The sequence below is a fragment of the Gadus macrocephalus genome, chromosome 19 (genome assembly GCF_031168955.1).
Source record: "Gadus macrocephalus chromosome 19, ASM3116895v1".
Classification (NCBI taxonomy): domain Eukaryota; kingdom Metazoa; phylum Chordata; class Actinopteri; order Gadiformes; family Gadidae; genus Gadus; species Gadus macrocephalus.
Window position 1 is genome coordinate 14,061,845 of NC_082400.1, and position 25,612 is coordinate 14,087,456.

General features: G+C 44.8%; 3 protein-coding genes across 4 annotated transcripts in view; 1 reads left to right on the forward strand and 2 right to left on the reverse strand.

The window, feature by feature from the left end:
* Positions 1–2,829, reverse strand: part of LOC132448042 (leiomodin-2-like) — a 3,947-nt gene extending 1,118 nt beyond the window's left edge. The window contains 5 exon segments of the mRNA XM_060039103.1: positions 91–376; positions 1,012–1,536; positions 2,056–2,252; positions 2,255–2,287; positions 2,290–2,829. Coding sequence (XP_059895086.1) covers positions 91–376; positions 1,012–1,536; positions 2,056–2,252; positions 2,255–2,287; positions 2,290–2,329 — 1,081 coding nt within the window. The 5' untranslated portion in view covers positions 2,330–2,829.
* Positions 2,830–3,320: 491 nt separating this feature from the next.
* asb15b (ankyrin repeat and SOCS box containing 15b) lies at positions 3,321–14,430 on the reverse strand. Of its 2 annotated transcripts, none has more exons than XM_060038428.1 (14): positions 14,353–14,430; positions 12,794–12,930; positions 12,367–12,419; positions 11,918–12,049; positions 10,382–10,546; positions 9,815–9,906; positions 9,083–9,221; positions 8,364–8,535; positions 7,457–7,617; positions 6,618–6,762; positions 5,906–6,061; positions 4,915–5,017; positions 4,318–4,471; positions 3,321–3,977 (listed from the first exon to the last, which is right to left on the reverse strand). In XM_060038428.1, the coding sequence occupies exons 2-14, from the start codon at positions 12,898–12,900 to the stop codon at positions 3,799–3,801; spliced, it is 1,758 nt and encodes a 585-aa protein (XP_059894411.1). In that variant the 5' UTR covers positions 12,901–12,930; positions 14,353–14,430; the 3' UTR covers positions 3,321–3,798. The 2 variants fall into 2 exon arrangements, with proteins under 2 accessions (XP_059894411.1, XP_059894412.1); XM_060038429.1 differs by having other exon boundaries at positions 3,321–3,982.
* A 1,549-nt stretch (positions 14,431–15,979) lies between these two features.
* On the forward strand, positions 15,980–25,566 carry LOC132447665 (uncharacterized). The gene is made up of 7 exons (XM_060038564.1): positions 15,980–16,268; positions 19,783–19,890; positions 20,024–20,080; positions 20,829–20,987; positions 21,470–21,629; positions 22,664–22,752; positions 23,257–25,566. The coding sequence occupies exons 1-7, from the start codon at positions 16,257–16,259 to the stop codon at positions 23,425–23,427; spliced, it is 756 nt and encodes a 251-aa protein (XP_059894547.1). The 5' UTR covers positions 15,980–16,256; the 3' UTR covers positions 23,428–25,566.
* Positions 25,567–25,612: the final 46 nt, after the last annotated feature.

Sequence of the window (25,612 nt, forward strand, 5' to 3'; positions counted from 1 at the left end):
TGTTGGTAAAATCAGTGGAGGGCGCTTTAAATAGCTGCAGTACGCATCCCAGGGAATCGTTCCACAGACACCCGCGTCCATCCACCCCACATCCCCCCTCTGTCCCACCACCCACCTGTCCTCCACACATGTGCCTCTGGTTGTGGAAGCGCAGCTGGGTCAGGGTGTGGTTGCGCGGGAGGGCTTGGACCAGCGCCATCACCCCCTTGCCGCTGACGTAGTTGGACTCGACGTTGAGGCTGACGATGGACGAGTTCTCGGCCAGCATCTTGGCGATGGCCAGGGCCACGGCGTCGTCCGCCCGCGTGTTGGCCAGGCTGAAGGTCTGCACGTGGCCGTTGGACCGCAGGGCCTCGGCGAAGCGGATCAGGTTCTCCTGAGGGGCAAAGTGGGGAGCTTCACGCTGATGGTTGGAGGCCCCTGGCTTCTGGATACATGGTTATATGTGTCGGCGTGGTTGCTAGTGGTTATGGTGTCTGACTCCTAACCCATTGTGACTGGGTTTGGACCATAGTGTGACTGCAGTCTACCTGTAGACCTCCTTGAGAAGCACTTCTTTGTTTATGTGTGTTGAAAAGCTTCAAAAGCTACCTGATGAGATCCTAAATAGTCGAATGTGGAGCACCATAGGCTGGTTTTTAACTGGAGCCTATTTTATGTGACCTGTGATTTGTTTGAGTGGCGCATCTTAAACATGAATATGAGTGCTGCAAATTAGGCTAATCACTGTCCTAATCTGTCTTCCTCATAAGGCCCATGTCATGTGTGAGGCCTTCTGTTATTTGATTGTTTGTTGCCCAGCTGTTACACTCGCATGCTAGGAGGCAAATACCAAACAACGGAGGCCATTTGAATCAGCCGACACTGAGGTACACCTCAAACAAGAACTTAATGAAGCATTAATTACTGAGGAGATGTTAAGTCAACACAGTGGAACCCAAACCTGTTATGCTACAAAGTTCAACAGCCACCGGACAATCAGCATATGGTCTCTGTCCTCACAGGCTTTACCTTGGAGATGTCATCGATGTTGTTGAGGTTGACCTCTGTTAGTTCCGGGTCGTCGCTTAGGATACGTTCCAGAACATCGTCGACGATGGTGGGGTTCCCAGTGGCGTTGCAGTCCGCTGCTGGAGGGGGCGGAGTCACACGAATAGGCTCCACCCTCTGAGGTTTTAAGAGCTTAGGAGTGTCTTCCTGTGTGGTAAGAGCTGAGTCAGCTCTTTCCACAGAGAAACTGGAGCCGACCCCAGAACACTTTGGCTGTTCTGGTTTTGTTTTAGTCTCTTCCTCCTCCTCCTCTTCGTCCTCCTCTGTCTCAGCCTCCTCTTCTTCTTCCTCCTCCTCCTCTTCTTCTGTCTCCAACTCCTCTTCCTCCTCACTCTCTTTATCCTCTTCATCCTTGTTTTCATCTTCTTCCTCGTCTTCCTCCCTTTCATTCATCGATTTCTTTATTACTTTCTCTGTGACGTCGTCTTTTTCGTCCTCTGCCTCGCTGCTGTTTTCCGTCACGCATTCCGTTTCCTGTTCCCCATCCTGTGATTGGTTGATTTAAAAGTTAAAATTAATTTCCAAAAGTATTTTTAAGACACAAACGCAAACAAAGGTTTCAAAAATGTCTATGCTCTTGCATACTTGAACATATTGTTTAATAGTACTAATAGTAAGTAGCACTTAAAAGCGTTACTTAATAATAGTACTTAACAATATTATTAAAGCAGATGTAGGTAAGAATGGAGAGTTAGGTTTAGGACAGCAGAAAAGAGCGGACTAATGAGTGTTTCTATTGAGCACCTGTGATTGGCAGGCAAGATGGATTCTCCGAACCAATCAGGGAAGAGATGCCTTGATTAGTCAGAAATTAGTCTTAAATCTAACTTGGCTCATACAGAGGCAGGCGCAGTCAACTCAAAAACATATTCTCAATATTCTCTCAAGTCATTGTTTGGCTTCTCCAAACAATTTCCCCTCAAATAATAGCATTTTAATCTGACATACAGCACCTTTAAATTCAACAATAACAACAACCCTGCAAAAAAGTAATTCCGAACCTACCATTTTAGGACTGCCCCCGCTGATCTCATCCTCCATCAGTTTCTGCGTCTCGCACTCCCAGTACTTCATGAGGGCGTCCCTGCTGAAGGTCCCCGTGGGGGTCTTGTCCGTCTGGTCCCTCTGTCTCAGCCCGGTGGGTACGTTGGCGTCCGGGTCGATGTCCGTCAGCTCCTTCTCCAGCTCGGCCAGCTCCTCCGGCTGAGGGAGGCCAGGAGCTCGTCCTCGTCCACGTCTCGTACTTGCTGAGCTCCCGCCGGTAGCCGAAGCAGCTCATGGCTAAAACGTAGTCAACCGTCGATCCCAACAGATTTTTTTAAGAGGGTTGAGTCGCTCTCAACCTCTCAAAACGTTTCCCCCCCCACCGATTCAAAAGCTTCCAACAAGCCCGAAGGACTTCCGAATGTATTCTCAACACCTTTTAAAAAAAGTTCCAGAATCGTTTAGTGTTTTTCCCATAAAACACTCCAGGGTCACCAAGTGAGTCCAGGGTGATTTGTGGGCTTCAAAGAAGTCAGCGGTCCGGCAATGACGCCCTCATACCCAGCGGATCCGTCCAGACCCTTTGTCTCAGTCACTAGCTCTTGGATCAGGGGCCCGGGGTCTGATAACAGCGAGTCTATCCCCCTTGGTCCAAACGAGATCGACTCCTGTCAGCTGCATCAACATAGGTCTGACTTGGGTTGCTGGCTGCTTCTAGATATGGATAAGTGTGTGTATGTGTGTCCGTCTTCCCCTCTTCTAATCTCTCCAGCTGCTGTTACGGCCTTAAGAGAGGGGCCGGGGCAGGGGGGCTGAGGGGGGAGAGGGGATAGGGTTGGGTTGTGCCCCCAAACCCCCCCCCCCCCCCCCCCCCCCAACACCCTTCATGATGCATCGTCTGTTTTAGGACGCGCTGCACTGAGAGACATGGCTACTAAAAGATTGTGAGCTCAGAGTGTGTGGAGGACGTAGCAGCTGGTCACCTGCCGGACGGCTTTGTTCATGTCCAAAATAAGAGCGCGTCGACAAAATAAGAGCGCGTCGACAAAATAAGAGCATCGTGGACAGATGCACGCAGTAGGAAGCACACATAGGTCTAGACTCTAGCTAGTTCATAATGCCTTTTGAAAGGTAATCACCAGATCTCAAGAACATCTTAAAGTCGTCTATGTATTTTGCATGTCATATTGAAGTTATTGGTTATAATGCATTTAATGCATAGATGGATTATTCTCTTATCGTGAGAACCGTATGTATTGTACAACAACACAAAAAGCAATACCAACTCCAAACACCAATGTTGTTTCTTTATTATATATTTATTCCTTATTCCTTTGTTAATCATTTATTCATTACAAAATAACAATAAAAAATAAGTGCTATCAGAATCACCTTCATCCAATGGTTATCAAATTCACAGCTTTGTAATCATTATTCTAGATATTATCAACAGAACAATGAACGATATTGGTATTATCCCCCCCCCCCCCCCCCCATAAAATCCAACAAAATAAATGAATCTGCGCTAAACAGCCTCTAAACTTTGCAGCAACACATTTTCACAGCTTGAGACAAAATATTCATAGATGGCCAAAATGAAAAGAGATGCATCGAATGTCACATCTTTAGAGAATCTATTCCCTTTGGCTTACGGAACGAAGGGCATATATTGTTTGTCCAGAGGGAGGTTATGCAGTTGTATTATCAATCCTAACTATTAATAGGCTCCATTCGGTCATTCGTTCCTTTGACATATCCCCACCATCAGTACCCACAAACACATTCTGATGATCGCTGATTGGTCAGGTGCTCTCTGTGTAGGTCAGGTAGGTCTTCAGCCGAGGGGGGAAGGGCACGCTTGCCATGGCAACGGGGTTGTTGAGGGTCCTGAGGCTCATGTGACCTCTGATGACCATTCGGCAGAGGTGTTGGAGAGGCCTTGGCTGTTCTATGGACCCACATAATGGATGGTGAAGATGTACATTGAGTGTACTTGGGTGTAAGTCAAAGGTCAATCCCAGGTAAAGATATCTTAAATAGCTCCTATTTTACCAGCAGCCCCTATAGTGTGGACTGTACCAACTATGGGGGCCGGATCAATCCATCATACATCTGGCTGGACACTCACATGTGACATTTTGAAAGGGCTTGTAATGGGTATTAGACTCCCAGCAGAAAGGTACTGGGTTCTAAACCCATGTCCGCAGACTACCTGTAGCTTTGGATACAAGTGTAATGATTTATATCAACTACAGACTCATCAACTGAAATAAACTGCTTTACCCAGAATGCCACAGATCTCTGGCCACTCGGGCGTGGTCTCCAGGATGGTCTGGAGGTTGGGGCAGAGGCGGACGTAGCTGACGTAGTCCAGGAGCATCCTGACCACACCACCCACCAGGTGAACCAGCCACGACACCGACACAAACTCACAGAACTGAGAGAGAGAGAGAGGTGTGTTTAATTTAAAGAAATAGAAGAAAGAAACAATCAAATGCTAGTAGTTTAACTGTATTATTGTTTACAGAGAAAGGAGCTAAGAGACTTGCTTTGTAGTAAAATGGTAATGGTAGGTCTGCTGTAAAGTAGTAGTAGTTGTATTAGCAGCATTTTTACAGCAGTAGTGGGTTTAAGGTATATTATCAGTAGGAGTACAGTAGTTCCTACAGTAAAAGTAGTGGGTTTACTGTATAGTATAAGTAGGAGTGCAGTTATTACAGTGACAGTATTAGGTTTACTGTATAGTATCAGTAGGAGTGTAGTATTTCTTACAGTAACAGTAGTGGGTTTACTGTATAGTATCAGTAGGGGTGTAGTATTTCTTACAGTGATAGTAGTGGGTTTACTGTATAGTATCAGTAGGGGTGTAGGAGTTCTTACAGTGACAGTAGTGGCATTACGGTATGCTGCGTACGCCTGGTTATGAACGTTGATCCAGGAGCTGTCAAATTCGTCGCTGTCGTCATGGTTGCACTCAAAACACCTACCGGAGAGATTATGGTTTCAGATTTAATTAGAAAATCTTCCTTCCGATTCGGGGTATATCTGAAGCTAATTTAGTGAGACATTGAACAAGATGGATTCTGCCTTTGCTTCCCCGGGCATCCGCAGTCTATCTTTAGGCCTCCCTGAGCAAGACACCTTAACCCCACCTGCTCCTTAAAGGGGACCTATTATGCTTTTTGACTTTTATGACCTATAAACGTTGTTATAATGATTGATAGTCATGTATAACCATACACAAAAAACGATGTCGATTTTCGGGAAACTCTTCCTCTCATCTGGGCGCTTTCAGCCTTCTCTGTCAACGCTCCGTTTCGACTCCGTTGTGATTGGTTACCTTCCTTGGAGTGCGCGCGCGGGCAGATTTGACCAGGCATATGGGGGCGTGGCAGGAGTACGTCTACGTAGATGTTTCCCGGAAATGTGAACAAGTTAATCGCAATCGTTGTCCCGAGTGTTTAGCGCTCTGCACAGCCACCCCAGACTGTCAGCAGGGGATACGTCGGAATGCATGTACGTCATTGTTTGACACTTTAGTATGGTTAAACATGACTATCAATCATTATAACAACGTTTATAGGTCATAAAAGTCGAAAAAGCATAATAGGTCCCCTTTATGGACCTGAAAAATCAACACTGAAAGTCTCATTTGTTATGAAAGCCTCAAAAACTAAAAGACATGGGATGGTATGATTTGGTAATGGTGGCCCCGCCCCATCAGTAATCCTCGGTTTTTGATTTGTCAGTCGAGACTACTTGGTGGCCCCGCCCCATCAGTGATCCCCGGTGTTTGATTGGTCGGTTGGGCCTACTTGGTGGTCCCGCCCCATCAGTGATCTCCAGTTTTTGATTGGTCGGTTGGGCATACTTGTGGGCGTGGTACCCGTGGTCGAGCAGCAGGCGCAGCATGGCGGCGTCCTTCAGGCAATACTGCAGGGCGGTGGGGAACGACGTGTCGTTGATGACCCGGAAGTAGCAGTTGACCTCGGCGCCGTGAGACAGCAGCAGGCGCACCATCTCATGCCTGGAGCCACACCCCCCGGTGGAGGTCAGAGGTAAGACACACAGAAACGTTTACCGTCACTTATATTTCCTTGCAATGCTGTGGCATACGTCAGATGTAGTATTTTTGATGGTAATCAGAATATAACTTTGTCTACCAATATCTAGGAATCACTTCTGAAGTGAGACGGTTTACAATGGATTAGATTAGATTAGATTTGACTGGAATAGAGTCGATTTCTGATGGTTTGGTGGTTTAACATCTATACATGTTCAGCTTTCTTATTTTTTATCTACGTTTTCTTCACTTGACTAGATGATTAGATACGTTTGGGTCCGATTAGACCAGACTAGCCTGGATTATATTAATAGGGATTCAATTGCGGTAGATTATGAGATTATTTTACATGTTCAGCTTTCTTATTTCTCATCTACGTTCTTTTGACTTGATCAGACGAGATTAAATGACATTGGATTGGTTCATATTAGGTTTGGTTTGGTCTAGACTAGACCAGATTAGATTAGCAGGGCTTCAACTGGACTACATTATATGAGCTGATATTATACTGGAGGAGCACCTCTCTGCTCGTACGGCCACCAGGAGGCAGCGCAGGTAGTCCAGGTCGGTGCGGGCCCCGGCCTTCAGCAGCATCTCGGTGCAGGTCAGGTCCCCGTTGGACACGGCAAAGTACAGCGAGCTCCTCCGCAGGTCCCCGTAGTTCTCTACAACCCCCTTTCATACGTCAGTATCATGTCGTCAGCATATAACGACACCTTTCGATAGCGCCGCTACGATGTTCTACTGGGAGGATGTTGAGCTGATGAAATCGAATGATCGGTGCTAGCATCCAAGCCTTAAATGACTCATGTTACGAAATGATAAATGAAGGAAATGCTGATAATAATATTGCCATGACTACTTTCAACAATACTACTATACTACTGGATATGAAGTAGGGCACTATATAGGAAACCAGATTTGTGCACTCCCATTTTGGACAACCCACCCCTAAACAGTGCTCTCAATAGGGCACGAGTTGACCAATCCTATTCAAGCTCGGTCACCATGCTGGAGCACATTAGGCACTCGAAATTGTTGACCTGAGGAATTTGTTTAAGGGTGACATATTATACCACCAGGTTTGAGTTTGATTAGCCCTTGCAAGCCATTTTGAAGCCGTTCTTCTAGCATCACAAGTCGGCGTGTCCACCTAGATGTACTTTTGCTATAGTCCACTGGGTAGGCCGGTAGACTGATCTACCCAGCACACATCTAGGTGGACACGCCTGACGGCTAATCACGCTCGCACCGGGTGGTATAATATGTCACCTTTAATTGGATAGCTAGGAAATGTTTAGTAGCCAGGCCAGGAGGAGCAATGTAGGTGGATTGGTGGGGATGGGCCCGTGGGCTGACCGGATATGTGGGTGGCCAGCAGGGCGTTGACGTCGAATCCCCTCTGGATGAGGAGCTCCAGGCAGAAGAGGTGACCCCCGTCGGCCGCCGAGTGCACCGGGCTCTGACCCGACAGACGGATGGCCCTCTTTGTGGTGATGGGGACCAGGCACCTCAGAGCTCTGGGGGGGGAGGGAGGGGAGGGAGGGAAGGAAGAGAGGGGGAGGAGGGAGGGAGGGAAGGAAGAGGGGGAGAGGGAGAGGAGGGAGGGGAAGGGAGGGAGGGAAGGAAGAGGGGGAAGGGAGGGAGGGAGGGAAGGAAGGAAGAGGGGGAGAGGGAGGGGAGGGAGGGAGGGAGGGAAGGAAGAGGGGGAGAGGGAGGGGAGGGAGGGAGGGAAGGAAGAGGGGGAGAGGGAGAGGAGGGAGGGGAAGGGAGGAAGGGAGGGAGGGAAGAAAGAGGGGGAGAGGGAGAGGAGGGAGGGAGGGTAGGGTGGAGAGGAGGGGGGAGGTAGGGAGGGAAAGAGAGGGGGGTAATTGGAAATGATCGAAAAATGTTGGAAACAATTAAAAAAGATTGGTGCATATGGAGCAATAAGGACAACAATAGACAGTGAAAGAGCCAGTGACAGGATGAAAGAAAAGAATGACAAAAATAATTATAGAGGGAGAGGGAGGGATACAGAGAGAGAGACACACGCAGCCAGACAGAGGGAGAAGGGACAAGTGTTTGGTAATTGGAATTAACGAGGGAGGAGAGAAAGCAAGAAAAAAAAAAAGTTCAGTTTAACATTGACCAGAGACGTTCCCTCCAGTCGAAATCACTCCGGTAGAATTTGAACTCTATCAGAGGATCCATTAATGTCTCTCTAAGCAGAAGAGCATAAAAATCAATGCTCTAAAACACAAGCAAACATACAAGTCCTTCTTACAAGAAGTGTCCTTCATAAGCAGCTCTGTGTATAGGTAGCTGGCAGGCATAGCTTGCTATGTTAGGGTTAGCTCCGTTCTGCAGGAGCAGCTCTATGCAGTCCAGGTTCCCCGATCCAGCCGCATCATACAGGACACTGTCTCCGTTACTGGCCTGAGCATTAACATCGCCACCTGGTGGTGAAACGGTCAAACAGCACTGCATTAACATCAGCTGTTATGGGTATTTTGCATTTCGTTGGTCATTCTTTCAAGGAATTGTATGAATGTTATAATCTATTTTCTGCATCCTTTGGCTACAAGTTAAAATATTTTTTACTTAATTAATAGTTCAATACACATATATTATGTGGGATATGGCATGGATAAAAATCGTAATTTCTTTCACTGCAATGCTAACTAATGTCTCCACCAGAACTTGGATACGTTATGCTTCTCTCTGACTTGGTACAGTTTACGGCCCTGTCTGAAATTGCTCCTATTCCCCAATCCCTGAATCGTTAACAATTCATAATACACCATTCCAAAAAACAAATAAGTACCGAAATAGGGGGAATTCAGAGACTTATTACTCTGCATAAATCAATCGCCACGACGCGTAACTCATTCTTTTAACGAGCTGAATTTGAACCGCACTGAACAAAATGGCGGCTCCCCCCAAATGGTGGCATTTTAGACATGGAAGCAGTCGGACGATGGCGCCTCAGTCTGCGGGGCTGACCGTGCTGGAGCAGTATGTCCAGGGCCTCGGTGTGGCCGTATTCGGCGGCCACGCCCATGGGCGTGACGCCGTGGCCGTCGGTGCCCGTTGTCTTGCCCCCGTGTCTCAGCAACAACATCAGGATGGCCGGACAGCCCACCTAGAGACGCCATGATGGGGAGGGGAGAGAGGGAGGAAGAGAGGGAGGAAGGGAGGGATGGAAGAAAGGAGGGAGGCAGGGAGGGAGAGAGGGAGGGAGGCAGAGAGAGAGGAATGGAGGGAGGGAGGGTAGAAGGGAGAGAGGGTTTGAGTGAGGGAGGTTGGGATGGATGGAGGGAGGAAAGAAGGAGGGAGGGAGGGAGAAAGGGGGAGGGAGGGAGGGAGAAAGGGGGAGGGAGGGAGGGTAGAAGGCAGAGAAAGATGGAAGGAAGGAGGGAGGGAGGAAGGGATGGAGGAAGGGAGGAAGGGAGGGAATGATTGATGGAAGGTGGCATGGGAGAGGGAGGGGGGAGGGAGGGAAGGAAGGAAGGGGGGAGGGGGGGGGGGAAAGGGATGGTGGGATGAAGAGATTGATGGATGGAGGGAGGAAGGGAGGGCGAGGGGAGAAAAGAGAGAGGAAGGAAGGGAGATGTACGGAATGATGGAGGCGTGAAGGAAGACGGGAAGGAGGAGGCATAAGTATCAGAGAAAAATGTACCAGAGTTGAGCACGATGAGGTGGTGTTGTGGTGGGGGTGAGGGGCGGTGTGCTCACCTTGGCAGCTTCATGCACGGCGGTGCAGGACTCCACCAGCGCCCCGCCCATGATGAGAGAGAGCACGATGTCGTAGCATCGCTGTCTCACCGCTGCCAAAAGTGAGAGGTTAGGAATAAAATAGGGGCGTTGACATTCATGATTCAAGTATTTATTTGTCACATGCTTAATTTGAGACACAAAAAGCAGTGAAATGGGGATTGCGACTGCAACTCCCAGCTGTGCAAAGTTTATTAATAATTGAAAAGTAAGAAGATTGGATTAAATAAACATCATTGACATGATGACATAATGGAGTGAAGCGTGGGGAAGAAGGTTTAGTCGGTTAAATTTGTATAGATGTTGTTGATGTTGCTGTGTTGTGTTATTTGGTTGCGTTTCATTGTGTTAAAATGTCTTTAACTATGTTGTCTTGTGTTATGACGTCTTTGAGTTGTTTTCGACGTTTTGCTGCCGTGTATTGGCTGGAGTGTGTCATGTGGTACGTGTATCTACCTATCATCAGCGGGGATTTTCTCATGCTGTTGTGTTATTGGTTGGAGTGTGTCATGTGGTGTGTGAATCCACCTATCGCGAGCGGGGACTCGTTCCTGCTGTTGGTGCTGTGCGGAGATGCGCCGTACTGCAGCAGCAGGCCAACGTTGAGCCCCAGGCCGGCGTGTGCAGCCAGGGTCAGGGCTGTCCCACCGCAGCCGGCCTGCTCCTCCAGGCTCTCCTCACTGGAGGCCATCCCTACACACACACACACACACACACACACACACACACACAGATAATGCATATTTACACACGTGCGCCGACACACGTTGACATGGATAGCTGCACACACAGAAGAAAACCACGCACACACACTCACACACCCACACACAGACATCAAATACTCATGCACACATTTATTCAGCCACATACACACATACACACAAGGGTTTGTATATTTACGCACGTATGCAGACGCACAAATGTACGTAGCCTCACACACACACACATAATCACTCATGAATAACCCCACAAACATAACCCCACATGCACATACACTGCACTTGTGTCTCATCTGTTTCATGAGAGAGAGAGAGAGAGAGAGAGAGAGAGAGAGAGAGCCAGAGAGAGCCAGAGAGAGAGCCAGAGGGCCAGCTAATGATGATCAGCCTCACCTGTGGCACAGTAAGAGTATTATTTTATCATTATATAAGAGATATTCTTCACAATCTGCCTCCCACCTCTCCTCTGCCTGCGCGACTGCCTTCGGCTTCTTTTCACAGCCTTGTTGTTGGTCGGTTAATGTTAAAGTTGGTTTGTTTAGCTAGTGAGAAAAAGGCCCAATCACCCGTAACGCGTTTGGACCCTGATCTGGTCACAGTGTCGTTCCTCTGGTTCTGTCTGTGCTCTCTGGCTGTTTATATTGCATTCATGGGTCTTACAGTTGTCACCAGGTTACGGTTATACTACTATCAACAGTTTTCTTTGTATATTTTGTTGTTTTTTATAGGCAAGAGGCAACAATGCAGTCTTATAGCCCTTGTAGAGACGGGCAACATCGGCATGTTGAATCCAGCGGGCGATATTTTGGTTCTTTGAGAATGTCTTGATGTGAAATTTGAGAAATGAGAACTGCCACACGTTTCCTCATCGTTTAGCCGGAAGCCCAGAGCCAAGAGCTCCGTGGTCTTGGAACGAACTTTTGATCCACATCGTTGAGGATACCAAAGTGGAGAAGTTACGCTATTTCATTGTTCTGAGCTGATCGTTCAGGCGGTCCTTGTTAGTAAAACAAGCAGAAATCCAAACAGACCATCTTAATCATCCTGGCAAAGAAACATTAAAACACATTGAACACACCAGCTGCCACAGAATCACCACCAACACTGACTGAATCTTTATCTTCATCATCATCCTCAACATCATGACCACCATCATCATCATCAGCATCATGACCCCCTCCCCCCCACAACATCATCATCAACCTCACCATCATCATCACCATCCTCACCACCACCATCATCAACCCCACCATCATCAACCCCACCATCATCATCATCATCCTCACCACCGTCATCATCGCCAACATCGTCATTATACTCTGCATTAGCACCAGAGTCCTCTGACCTTGCAGGACGAGCTCTAGGACCCTGGGGCGGAGCTGGGAGGCTGCCCGGTGCAGGGGAAGATTCCCCTGGTCGTCCCTCTGCCTGAACCCCCAGACGCAGCCAGACAGCCTGGCCAGAGCCTCCTCGTCCCCTAAGGACAGCACAGCACAGAGGGTCAGCTTTACACAAGGGCTAAACATGTGCATATGTACACACAGACATGCACACATGTACATAAACATGTGTATTATGCACATGCACTCACTCGTATGGGCACCCACGTTTAGACATCCAGGCGCTCAAATACAAACAGGAGCATCTCATACACATAGACACACACACGTACACGCACACACATGTACACACACTCACAAACACATTCACAATAACACACATAGAAACGTCCCTGGTACAGATGTGTTTGATCAAACTCATTTAATAATAATTCCAGGATTCTTGAAACCCTACCTTGATCAATGGCGGATAATATCTTCAGAAAGTCTTCATTTTGGGGCTTGTTTCTAACAACCAACCAACAAACAACAAATGTGTGTACAGAAGAAATTGTAAGCTATGCAATATTTATATACAATGTAATTCACTTCACATCGGTCATTCATTATGGATTTTCTTGACAATAATCTAAATTCATTTCAAACCTTTAATTACACTCTTAGGGCATCATTTACAATGATGACACTAATCTTAAAATTCAACATGAAATACTCATGTATTTAATAAACAAAACCTAAAACTATACATATATTTAAAAACACATACACAAATGAAACATCAGTTTAGACTTGCAGTTCCTTTGGGTATTTTCACGGAGGGAAGTTGTGTTACCATCTGTCATTAAAGAGAGTCTATTAAAAACCTTCTCAGGAAGTGTTACCCCTTAGAGTGGGCGTCGCCGTTCCGCCTACAGGTGTCCTGGAGGCTCTGCTGAATGGCGTACTGAAATAGCTCTTCGTCGATACCATCATGTTCAGCGTTAGCCATGTTTGGAGGAGGCCACCATGACCGTTTTATCTGCGACACAAAATGGATGACACATTTTTGTAGAATCCACTAAACAAAGTATTACAAGGTAAAAAGGGCGAAAAGAAAAATATAAAGTATAAATACTTAAAGGGGACATATTACACCACCAGGTGTGAGTGTGATTAGCCTTACAAGCCGTTTTGAAAATCTGCCCCATATGACATCACTAGTGGGCGTGTCCACCTAGATCTGTGCTGGATAGATCAGTCTACCAGCCTACCCAGTGGACTGTAGCAAACGTTGCTCATCTATCCGGCACAGATCCAGGTGGACACGCCGACTAGTGATGTCATATGGGGCAGATTTTCAAAAAGGCTTGTAAGGCTAATCATACTCACCCCTGGTGGTATAATATGTACCATTTAAATACGTATGTATTCAATATTTGATTGTTTATGTTATGAAATGGTTTGAAAAGTATGATTTACTTTGAATTTAGTTTATCTGCCGACTAAATTAAGACAACTCCAGAGACAAGTTTTCTGTGTGTTTAGTTACAGTGCACTACTGAGTCAAATTATTGTAGTAAAACAGATTTTCACTTCTCATGTGGTTGCCTTCCAAATGTCCCCGATATTGTTAGAAACAAAGTCGTAGTGTTATTATCTTGCACTGTCTCTAAATCTATCCAAACTGGGGGAATCACAATGCAACATTATTTTCTGCATTGACACTCCCTTTCAGATACAGTCTAACTCTCAACTTTTTGGCTATCCTCTTTGGATTGAGATGAGAGTTTCAGTTTGTTTTCTTTTTGACCTGTCCTATCATGCAAGACTATTGCTTATAGTAATGAAACATTTTTTAATGTCGGCCTTGGTGGCAATAACTAAAATTCAGCGGAAAACAAATGTAACAAAGTGCAATCAAAGCGCAGTAGTTAATTTACCTCCCAATAAAAGGTGTTGTATGTTACTGCTAGGTCCAATGAACACCACGTGTTAGGGTTAGAAACCCTAGTGTCAAGACCCTGAACTATGACCTTTGGTGAGCTATGGGCCGATGCAAGTACCATGCTCTTTCTCTCTCTAAAACTGCTTATACCACTACTACTACTACTACTACTACTACTACTACTGAAGCAAGTATCCTACTCCTTTCTCTGTAAAAAAAAAAGACTACAGTAATACTGCTACCATTAAATTCTTTCTTTCTTTACGTTTGTCAAATTCCTCTCTGTCTGTCTGTCTGTGTCTCTCTCTCTCCCTAATACAACCTGCTTCAAACTTCTCTCACCCTCCCAGAGATCTCCATGTTATTCACATGCCCTCTAGTACAAGTACTCCCAATCCACAGCATATGGGTTTTGCAGTTCTCCAGTGACCTGTAACCTTTTAAACAGGCTGGAACACATTTAGTCAATGCAAATATAGTCCGGTAGTAACAACGTCGCCCCAAAAGCCCACTCACCAGGTGGTGTGTGTGTGTGTGTGCCCGGTGCCCGTTGAATCCTTGCAGCTTGCAGCTCCTGTGTTTGTGTTTTGCCCGGTCGCCTGCCGGGGTATTTTTAGAAGCAAACGGCTTCCAGCTCCGCTGAGTCCAATGAGTCGTATGTGCACTACCGTGAACTGGAGGAAACGATTTGTTGACTATTTATTGAATCAAGCCTTAATTCAATTAATTATCGGATGAAGTGATACTGAAAGGGGAATTTAATGACGGCAGGGGCATACATACATACAAAAACATATGCATCAGGTTCCTAACACAGATATATATGAGTCTTAGAAAGACAACACGCTTTTGAAATACATGAGGAACACAAAAATGTAAATTAATTTCTGTTACATATTAATGAACCTAAATTTCACCCCGTAATTACTTTGACATCAATAACAGGGTGTGTGTGGATGATGAGTGGTTTAAGCAGCCTCACCTGGCCCGAGTCAGACTGATTGGACTCTAGCGCTGGGTGAGCCTGCACACCTGTTGCACATTGAGTAATCAGTGTGCACAGGTTAAACCAGCCATCACCTCATACACTCAGGGAGAGATCGCCTGCATGGCAACATGGAGAACCAAGGCCGTGTATTATTATCGATCAACATTTACGATAAAGCGGATTTCCCTCATCACCCCCCTGCGTCCTTTTCTTGAGCAGCCCATGCCACCTAGGTGGTGTGTTATTGCAGTGCAAAGATAAAGTCTATTTACAACTTTTCCTTAATGATTGCATGTGTATTTTACAACATTACACATTACGTAAAAGACCTTTACAACTCTGCAATATTTAACCTTCAAAGGCTACAAAGTTCAACTTTACTACTATGTTTCACATGTATAAATCTTGACTATAGTTCTGTCTCTGTATGTCTCTTCTATGTATGCATGTATCTGTGCATTTATCTGTCTCTGCATGTCTCCCCTTCGATTTCCTCGACAACCGTACAACCGTACAGCCGACCTCACACTGGCACGTGTACTGCCGTGGACCCCAGGAAGTGGTGTCAAGTTTGGATGAGCAGTTCCTGAGAAAGCTGCAGTCTACACGGTTAAAATGTTACCCCTTTACAACTTAATGTTACACAAAGGTAGACTTTCACGGTACAATTTTAGAAAGTTACACCTTTACAACTCAATGTTACACTAACAACTCGACAAATGTTTACGTGTATACTTGTACTGCACATTGTTACAAAGTTAAACCTTTGCAACTTTGCACTACACACTCACAGCACTACAAAGTCACAACCACTATGTTACGCTACAACTTCACTGCTATGTTACAAAGCACGTTTGTGTAAGTCTAACATAATATTACCACACAACACTGTGACATATTTTCAACATTACAGAACAAAAACGTTGCATCCTTTAAAAGTTACAGGAGGCGTCAGAACAGTGGCCGAGTTTCCCCCCGTGCGTGCAAAGCGCCTTGCCCTTCTGAGAGGATGAGACGCGCGGCCGATTTCTCGGCATCACGTAGGAGTCTTCTGGAGAAGCGTGTGTAGCCGCGGACGCCAGCGGTGACGGCGAACACAACGTGGTCGTGTCACACAGTGAGTCAGCCTGTAGGCGGCCCCCCCGGCACTCGTGAAAAGGCTTCAGTCAACTGTCGTCTGGACTGGAAACAGACCGGCCTCCCATCCTCTGATCACACTCTGCTCGCTCTCTCTCTCTCTCTCTCTCTCTCTGACTCTCTCTCACTCTCTCTCTATCTCTCACACGCACCATCTCCCTCTCACACACACTCTCCTCTCCTCTCCTCTCTCTCCCACACACACTCGGAGCTCTATCTGATATCTCTCTGATCTGAAGAACACTGATCTGAATTTCATGCCTCGGATTGTGGAAACCTTCAATTTTCGTTCCATATGAGGGATAAAGTAAGTAGTGCGCTCGTTGTTTCTCTTTATTACCTTTTTGTTGGGCTGGTGGGATCTGGATGTCGGCTTGTAGTTGAACTGTTATGTGTGTTGTTGTTTGTGAATAGCTCGGCCAGTAGTTTGTGGAAGTCTAATTAGGCTGTGGAAGGAAAACCTGTATTTTGCGACGTGGTGAAGCATGATTTTTGTTTGGTGTAAGAAGCAAAGTGGATTCAATCACATTCTATTCTGAACTTCTATTTCAATTAGCAGTTTAATTACAGGCATGAAATTCAGCTACATTGAAGGAATCACATTTCATTTATTGAAAGACACTTTAAATACTTTCATGATCCTTCGAACCAAATGTGATGGCTGCAAAGAGGGGTCAAAAATGCATCACACCATACTTTGTACAAATGACTGTGGTGGGTTTATGGTTGTTGTTGTTGTCGTTGTTAACCATAACCACCACCACAGCGGTAATGGTTTAAGAGTTGGGGCGTTAGTGAACTATATGTTTTGGTTATGTATTACTGACGTGTTGAGACAATCTTTTTTTGACATATTACAAGTGTGTTTAATTTTCCATAACGCATTTTCCACTCGGAAATCTGGTAAATCTCATATGTTTTTGTGGAGTTGTTTTATGTTTTCTGCCACTTGATATTAGATGAAAAAATAACATTTATGAACTGGATAAACTGTCATGGCAGCATTAGACTGATATAGCATGGCCAATTATAGCCAAATTAAACTGGTCTTGCTTGACTTGCTTTTAAAATTAAAAAAGTGCTTACAATTCAAAAACGCACCACCAAAAGTAATGGATACTTTGAGGTAGAAAGGGCATTTTAGGTCATAACGATTCCTAGAATAGAAATCTCGGTGTTATGAAACTCTGTAAAGGGTCATTGCTCATTGATTTCTTTTTTTTTGCTGAAGCATCAAAAAATATGCTTTGCACATTTCTCAATTGGGTCTATAGTCATCAAGACAAGGTTATTTGCCAGCCACGACGGCAATATTTTTATTTCAGTTTCTTGGTTCACGGTATAAAACGAGTCATGAGAAAAATGTCATGCTGTGAGTAAGAAGAAATATCTCGGTAAACTTCTAAATCCATATTCCATGTTATTGACACATCTGTCAGTGTGTCGATCTTCTGACAATCTGATAGAAAACAGGAACATCTTGCACCCCTTTGGGTCAGAAGTTATTCAAGATGTTAATTTCCTTCCAAGGTTTTTTTTCTTACATTAATTTAAATATTTAGTTATTCCCCTTTAATAATACCAGACATGATGTAGACAAGATTGCCGCGAACAAGCCTAAAGCTGGGGTCGGCAATTTTGGAGGAACAAGACAGAGTAAACTAGATATTGAAAGTATCCAACCGAAAAAATCCCACCCCGCCCTTCAGGCCTCGCTCCAAAACCATGCCCCCCAAAACACACAATTAGCTCCCTGGCTTTAGCAATAGCTCTGCCAAGCCTTGTGGAAAACTCTGGTCATGCGCAATGAGTGCACAGGCAAATTTCAGGCAGGCGGGTCATAAGGTAGACGGACAGGTGGGCCATCCAATCCTTTCATTCTGGGAGAATTAAATGATTTGACGGGCTTATAAAATGACTGCAACAGAACCGGATACCCTTTTTTTTTTACCCATTTGTTTTATTAATGTATGTCGGGATGTAAAGATAACAATTGAGAGAAACAATGTTTATAACAATATATATCGTCTACGCAAGCATTACTTGGAAATGTTTTTCAAAACTGTGAAGCTGGAAATGCCCCTGATTTCAAAGTACAGAAAAGATATCCTATCATGGATATTTATTGATGGCACTGATGTCGTTGGTATTTGTCGTTGGCTTGAGTGTGATAAAGCCCTCAATGTTTACATTTTTTGTTAATGACGTGTATATGACGTTTTAATGACGGTATGTCCGCACAGTTGCACAATCTTTGATGCCACAAAGTTCCTTGAACACTTCAATGAAAACCACATGGGTCCCACCGCAGATCGGTCGAGAGATTTATTATTTTTAGCAACACCGGAAAATCAATTAACTTGATGAATGGGACGGGAGTCACTTGTCTGAGAGGAAATCAGCATCCCTGAGCTGTCACATGTGGGACACCAAACAGCGTACACCTCAAGGGTAGGGAGACCTCACGGAGGAACGTTGCGGGGGATGGAGATAGAAGATGACAGACACGGTGAACAGAAAGAAGACTTTGGGGCTTAAAATCTCACCAACTAAAGCTTTATCCCTGGTAATACTTTAATAGTCTATTTTCCTGACAATCTAATCTAATTACCTGTGAAGATGGATGGTGTGAAGATAGATGGTGTAAGTCATTTTAACTAACCAGAAACGTTGCTGTGCAGGCCTTTTCAATGTCTTTGTAAATATCTGTACATTTTGGTTGCTTTTCTTCGAATGGTATGACAAATAAACAAAGAGCGTCATTCTCCTGTTTGGATAACATGACGGCTTGACGTAACTTGCTTCCAGTTTGCTCCCCAAACAAGGAAGATGCCTTCGAGTGACTTAAGTCCTATGTCATTAATTGTTAAACTGCACAGTGTTGAGACCCCGGTGTATCGATCATACCTTTTTGCAACAAGCAGTTACAAAAAAAAGAGCCCTGTTGTATCTTAAACTTGTGATGTCCAAACTTGTGCTACACCGTCACAACCAAGATTTTGAATAGAGATTCCATTTTGATCATCCCGCAATGCCAAAACAAGTTATACCGATTTAAACCATTCCTAAAGTCGCATTCATGCATTACAGATCCCTTTTGCCAAATCAAAACGATCGTCCTGCCAAGAATCTTCAAACGAGTCCACTTTCAGCTGACATTAACACTGGTCATGGTGTACGAGAGGAAATTGCTTGAAAATGCATACAGATAAAATGTCACTCGGTTCACTGGTAGCCTACATTAGAGTAGCAGACCCACTATTCGTTTTGGAAGTGTTTGTCTTATGGTGACACCTCTGTGAAAAGGATCTATATATCTATCTCTTTATCTATCTCACGCCATAGTTTGTACAAATGTTTTGGTTTGGGAGTTGGGGCGGTAGTGAACTTTATATGTGGTTGAGTATTACTCAACTGTTGTGACCGATCTGTTATGATATATTTTGTTGGGATGTAATGCAGGGATATTTTGTCCAACTGGCCATAAATAACAGGATTTCTGTGTTTTTGTGCTCAAATATCTGGTGTAAGTAAATCTCATGTAGGCCTATATCTATAGATATCGATCGATCTAGATCAAGAAATCAATCTATATATCTATCGATATACATAGAAATTGATATAAACATAATATTGGTGGATGTCCTTTCCCCATCTCTTATAACACATTTGAATACCTTCCTACCTAATTACACGCAACTAAAATAGGGCATCATTGTCTCCTATTTCTTCTCCCTAGCACATCTCTGAGGTTCCTTGTCTCCTATATCTCCTGTCCCATCTGTAATCCTAATTGCCTCCTATGTCTCTTCTCTTACCAGATCTGCAAGACTCCTTGTCTCCTCTTCTTTCTGCTCACAAGTCTTCACCACTGCTCGGGAAAGTTTGGAACGCCCATCACAGACGATGTGAACAAGCTGCTGCTATTGGTCAGTTTCACATCACACCTTGCTCCTGACTAAAATCGGAGAGAAGCGTGTCTCATCGCCGTCGGAGATCCTCCACATAAGCTGCATGACTTGAGTAAAACCCACCTCTCTCTCTTTATTTTTCCCACCACAGCAACAGAACATTCCCGTTGACTATGAGATTCCTGTGCACTACATCCCAAAGGAAGTGGTAGGTAAACCCAGCAAAAATCCAATAAGTATGATTTGTAACGCAACTTTTACCCAATGAAACATGATGGTGTGTTGAGTAAAAGAGTAGCCGAACAAAAAGTATTTAAATGGGGCAGCACCTTACAATCAGGGGTACATTAATTAACCATTGATTTATATTAGTTAATGCAGTTGTAAGCATTCACTAATGGTTAATTACCCTTAACTAATAATGTCTATCATCACCATTTACTAATGTTGTTCAGAATACTAGCACTAATGGGGCTATTAATCTATACCTTATTTAATTGGGTTAACTCTAAACCTAAAATCTGTCAATAACCCTAACTCTAATGATAACGCCATACAATAATTAACAATTATTTAAAGAAGGCCAAATGAATAGTGGGGAATAGCTATCCCCAACTTCTCACGGAGCCTGAGGTGAATAATTGTTTTAGTATATACTACACGTGAACACTCCAAAAATATACAAGATAACACTTTTTGCCGGGATTCATTTGTTTTTATTAGCAGTTTATTTGTTTTTATTAGCGTGATGAGACGACCGTCACGCAACATCCAGAGTTTGAGATCTCAATCATTTGATATTGCCAAATATCCCGAGGTAGCGAACCAATCAAATTGCGGCATCTTAGGAGGTTCAAGTGTATCATATACTAATGCTTATTACTGCATTAATTTGTGCTTATTAGTGTTTGATGACTTACTGTAAGGCGTTCCTCTACATGGCTGTGGTTCCTCAGAGCGGTGTGTGCTGGGTGGTGCTGAACATCTACCCTCTGGAGCAGAGTCTCTGTAAACTGGCCACCATGTTTGGCGCCCTGTCCTCCAACAAGGAGAACATCATCGTCTTCATCGCCATGCTGAAGAGCCTGCGCTTCACGTTCGACCACGAGGAGCTGGTGAGACGGGCGTGATGATGATTTGGTTGCACTGTGTGCGCTCGTTTTTGTACATCTTTGTGTCGTTCACCGTTTCCACAAATTAGACACAAGAATACGAAACATATAATACAAAATTTGATTTGGCGGATTTGCATCCGTTGTAGCCTCGTGATCCCGTGTAATGTTTTTATAATAGCCTTCGATGTATCATATTTGTCTTTATAATATGCAGTGTTGATTCCCAATACATGTTCATGTACATTTCTTACATCGACCAATGCACGCATTGTGCAAATAGTTAAAATGTCCTTTTGTCGTATGCCCATATATGCTTATCTTTGGTGTGTTCTTATCGTATGTCGTACAACGCATGCAGTCGAACTACACATGAACTACATACAGTGTTAACTGTACAACAAATATGGCCCAGTGATCCCAGTAAGAGGGCGACCAACATCCATTCCATCCCGTTCAATCTGTCCTTGTGTTGGTGCGCTCAGGAATCGGCGATGCAGGTCTTCCAGTGTCACTACCGCGAGAGGAACCTGCTGTCGGGTCTCTACTTCGACTACATCAAGGAGATACTGCATGCTGCGGCCCAAGGGGTGGGGGGCTTTCCCTGTAAGCCCCCCCCCTGCGTGCCCCACCAGGAAACCCCAGGTAAGCACACGCACGGCGCATGTGATCGAGTACCGACTGAGAAGTTTTGGGTTCGATTTGGTCTACCATGCCGCAAATCTACCTTCAGGCATCATTTACATTTACATTGAGCATATGGTTTTAACCAAAGCGACTTTCAACAAGTACATCTGTCCGAAGAAAGAGAAACAATATATCGCTGTCGGTACAGTAAGGATGTTCATAGAACCAAGTGCATAACACTAACCATCGCTAGCTTAACCCATTCCTCCTTATACAACAAAGATGGCGCCCAACCCCTACCCTCACTGATGACCTGTATCTGAGTTCACTGTACGTTGCTTTGGATGAAGGCATCTGCAAGATTGACAGAATATTATAGATAAACCCAACTAACGTTGAACACCTTGCTTTCAGTCAGCATCCTGAGATGCATTGATTTCATTTGGTTCGGTGAGATCATGTCGATCTCATGTTGTCTAGGAAACAACACCATTGAGTTTTTAACTATAATGATGTGCCTATTTCTATTGTAAAATCAAGCACCACCACGACTATTTATATTATCATGACTCTGAGACCACTATATTGTCAACCGCTACCTCTATCATTCGCCTCAAATGGTTTGAATAATATCATTTGATTTTATAGACAAAATGTGTTCAGTATCAACATTCCTCTCAGAAAAGAGACCGCACAATACCAATGTTTTTGTAATAGCCCTGGAGTCTTGCTCGATCAAAAGGGTCAGGAACACACAAACAGACACAACACACAAATTGAATCAAGGACTTGACCCTGAAAACTCTGAAATCAAGATGTACCCCCTGTTGATAAAGTGGGTCTTGACCTATCCACAAACACACACACACACACACACACACACACACACGTACGTACAATTACACATAAACCCACACACCGCACACTTGGTCAAAGTAAGTCTTTGGATTAGAGCGATTCGACCCCTAAAGCTCCGAAACACAAGCAGTGTACCTCCTGGCTTAAGGGGGATGTTTGCTTCACCTGAATCTAATCCTCATGTGCCTCTCTAGATGGGCGAGTGCAAGCCTGGCTGAGCAGAAGTCCTGTGCTGCTCATCCTGGTCCCCCTCACAGCATGTCTGCTCCTGCTGCTGTGGCTAGTGAGTACATAAATAAACACCATGTCGTGTCATCTGTTCATTTTATTAGGGGACATTTGCGTTGCATTTTTTCGTTATTTCTGTTTGTCATATTTTTTAAGACGAAAATAGACTCTTCTTCAGACTCTCCAGTGGCCCTATTTGGCATTGAACTAGGACCAATGTATGCCTTGCATTCAAAACATTCAATATATAATTATATCTATCGTTTTGAGTAGATGAGTAAAAATGTGAGTGAAAGTAATATGCATAGGGCTGTACATACAAATACACGCCCCTGTTTATAAAATAATCAAAGGTGCATTGATAGGACTCCAAAGCTGCACGGAAAGCGTGCGTACATGACTCCTTCTGTTGTGGCTCAGGAGGTAGAGCGGGCTTGCTGCTGGTAACCGGAAGGTTTCTAGTTCAATCCCCGGAGTGTCCCTGAGCAAGGCACTTCTATGGAAAAGCGCTATATGAATACAGGTCATTTACCATTCTATTTCGGTTCTTTATCTCCAGGCCCACTCCCGGAGGCGGCGGTTGCGCGAGTGCGACGTGGAGCGGCGAGACGATTCGTTGTCGTCGCCGGCCAACGCGGTTCCCAGCGTGTGCATCTCCGTCCCGCTGTACAGAACGGACCATTCCACGTCCGCCACAGAACTGGTTCCCAGACCACAAGAACTGGGGTGAAGGGGACCAAACGACAATGGGGGGGGGGGGGGGGGGGGGGGGTGAAAGAAGAAAAGAAAAAACTCGATAAAATTAGACAGACGCGCCTGATTGGTCTGTTGTTCTGAACAGCACTGCTGGACAAAAAGCGCTCTGTGTTTCACTCCCTTCGGACCCGGGGTGCAGCAGGGAAAACACACGAATCACAACGGCTGAAGGAACTATTTTTTTGAAGGACTTTTCCTCATTTTTTAAGTGGACACAAATGTGTTTTCATCCCCCCCCCCCAACCTGTAAAGAGGGATCTTTTAGTAGTTGAAGTAGTATTTAAACACCAGTTAGTTCTTCTGTCGTTCGGTCAGTGGTTGTGTACAGCACAGGGATTGAGCTGAATGTTGGCCCGGGGAGAAAGGGTTGTTCTCAACAGCAGGATGAAAAACCAGTGAATGACAGCGGGGTTAATTTTGGTCCTATCGCCTTGTAAACTATAGGTCCCCTCTCGTGAACGCTAATATAAAAGAAAATCTGGGGGCTTGACATATTAATCCAAATTGAAACAGCTTCACCCTCTTCTGTAGAAAAAGGTGTGGAGTTTCAGTTCATTGCACAGGGTATAAATCCCAATTACAACACTTTAAATCTCTGTTACTATTTACTTTTTACTTTCACAATCATCAAAAACGGTTTTTGACTATTTTGGATTAATGACAGTGAATAACAGTGAACCACAATGCATGTAATTTACGGGCTGGTAGGGGTTTGGGTCCTCTTACACCCGGCATTCATGCAGACATTGGGGACCAAAGCAAGTGACTGGGAGAGTTGAGCCGCACAGCCCGGACACTAATGCAATTCAAATAAAAAGCCAAAGGTACAGCAAACCACAACGTTGCGGAAGATTGTTTAAAAGAGTTCTCAGAGTCATGGGCTTGTGTTTAACTCTGACATTATCATGATCTGTGAACCCGCTCCACTCAAACAACACACTGGGCAAATTCCAGTACTGGCCCACTTTTCCTCATCAAAAGACCAGACCAGATGGCAGATCGCCACTGGCTCAAGCCTCTCTCGCTCACTCTCTCTCTCTCTTTCTCTCAATTCTGTCATTGTATTCTCAAGTTGTTGCTGCAGAGAGAGTGAGGGAGAGACAGAGAAGGAGAGTGAGAGAGACAGAGAGAGATACAGAGAAGGAGAAGGAGAGGAAGAGAGGGACAGAGAAGGAAAGAGAGACAGAGAGAGAGTGTGATGTGCGGGTGTCTCTCTACCTTCGTTGAGCTGTTATTCCTCAGTCACAGACTCAATCACATTCAAGTCATGAGAGCATGAGTCGGCTGGGTGCTGCTGCTGCCGCTGCCACTCATCTATGTGTCACCGGCACACACACACACAGAGAGAGAGAGTACATGTGTGCATGTGTGAGAGATAGCGAGAGAGTGTGCATGTGAGAAAGTCTGAGTGAGAGAGAAAGATAGTGTAAGTGAATGATAATGAGAGCAGGAGAGAGAGAGAGAGAGAGAGAGAGAGAGCGCAAGTGATGAAGACCGCAGATCAGAGAGAGAGAAGAGAGGAGAAGAGAGATAAGATAGACAGAGTGTGCGAGTGCGAGATAACAACCTCAGAGCAGAACAGAGCGACGGACAGAGAGAGAGAAATGGATGGATGGATGACCTCAGTGGAGAGGGGCATAAGGGAGGCTTGTTCTCCCCCACAAAAGAAGAGCCCGTAGGCTGGAGGAAATGCCAATTGTCCACTGGACTGATGTCCACAAGACCCCGATGAATCAACAGCCCCAACAGGCTGCCAGACCGCATAGCGCTCAGAGAATCATCCACAAAGGAAGGGGAAATGGGAGTTTAATTATTTTTTTTAAAAATGCATTTTTTTTTTTTCCAACAGTTGGAAATTCCGAAACAGTTGATTGAAGTTTTGGAAAAATTAACCAAAAAAAGTGATGAATCATTAAAAAAACATTTAATCCATTCATTAAAGATGTGATCATGCAACAACATGTGTACCATACATGTAAATAACTGCTGTTTAGAGAGACATCTTTGTCATATTTTTGTTGTTACTTGTGAGATTGTGCATCTGTACATGTTCATAGAAATGATATGCTGTTGTTTTTTTTCAACTCAATTAAAGTATAATATTTTCTGCTGAGCTCCTCGCATAGTTTGTGCGTATACATATTCATGATTGCCATTAT

What these genes read in the sequence shown, in the direction of transcription:
- LOC132447665 (XM_060038564.1), top strand. An exon ending in GCCCCACCAGGAAACCCCAG is followed by an intron (nt 21,630 to 22,663) that starts GTAAGCACACGC and finishes GTGCCTCTCTAG; the next exon opens with ATGGGCGAGTGCAAGCCTGG. An exon ending in TGCTCCTGCTGCTGTGGCTA is followed by an intron (nt 22,753 to 23,256) that starts GTGAGTACATAA and finishes CTTTATCTCCAG; the next exon opens with GCCCACTCCCGGAGGCGGCG.
- asb15b (XM_060038428.1), bottom strand. Translation starts at nt 12,900, where the DNA reads ATGGCTAACGCTGAACATGATGGTATCGACGAAGAGCTATTTCAGTAC. An exon ending in GGCGACGCCCACTCTAAGGG is followed by an intron (nt 12,420 to 12,793) that starts GTAACACTTCCT and finishes GTTGGTTGTTAG; the next exon opens with AAACAAGCCCCAAAATGAAG. An exon ending in CACGGGTACCACGCCCACAA is followed by an intron (nt 5,018 to 5,905) that starts GTATGCCCAACC and finishes TCTCTCCGGTAG; the next exon opens with GTGTTTTGAGTGCAACCATG.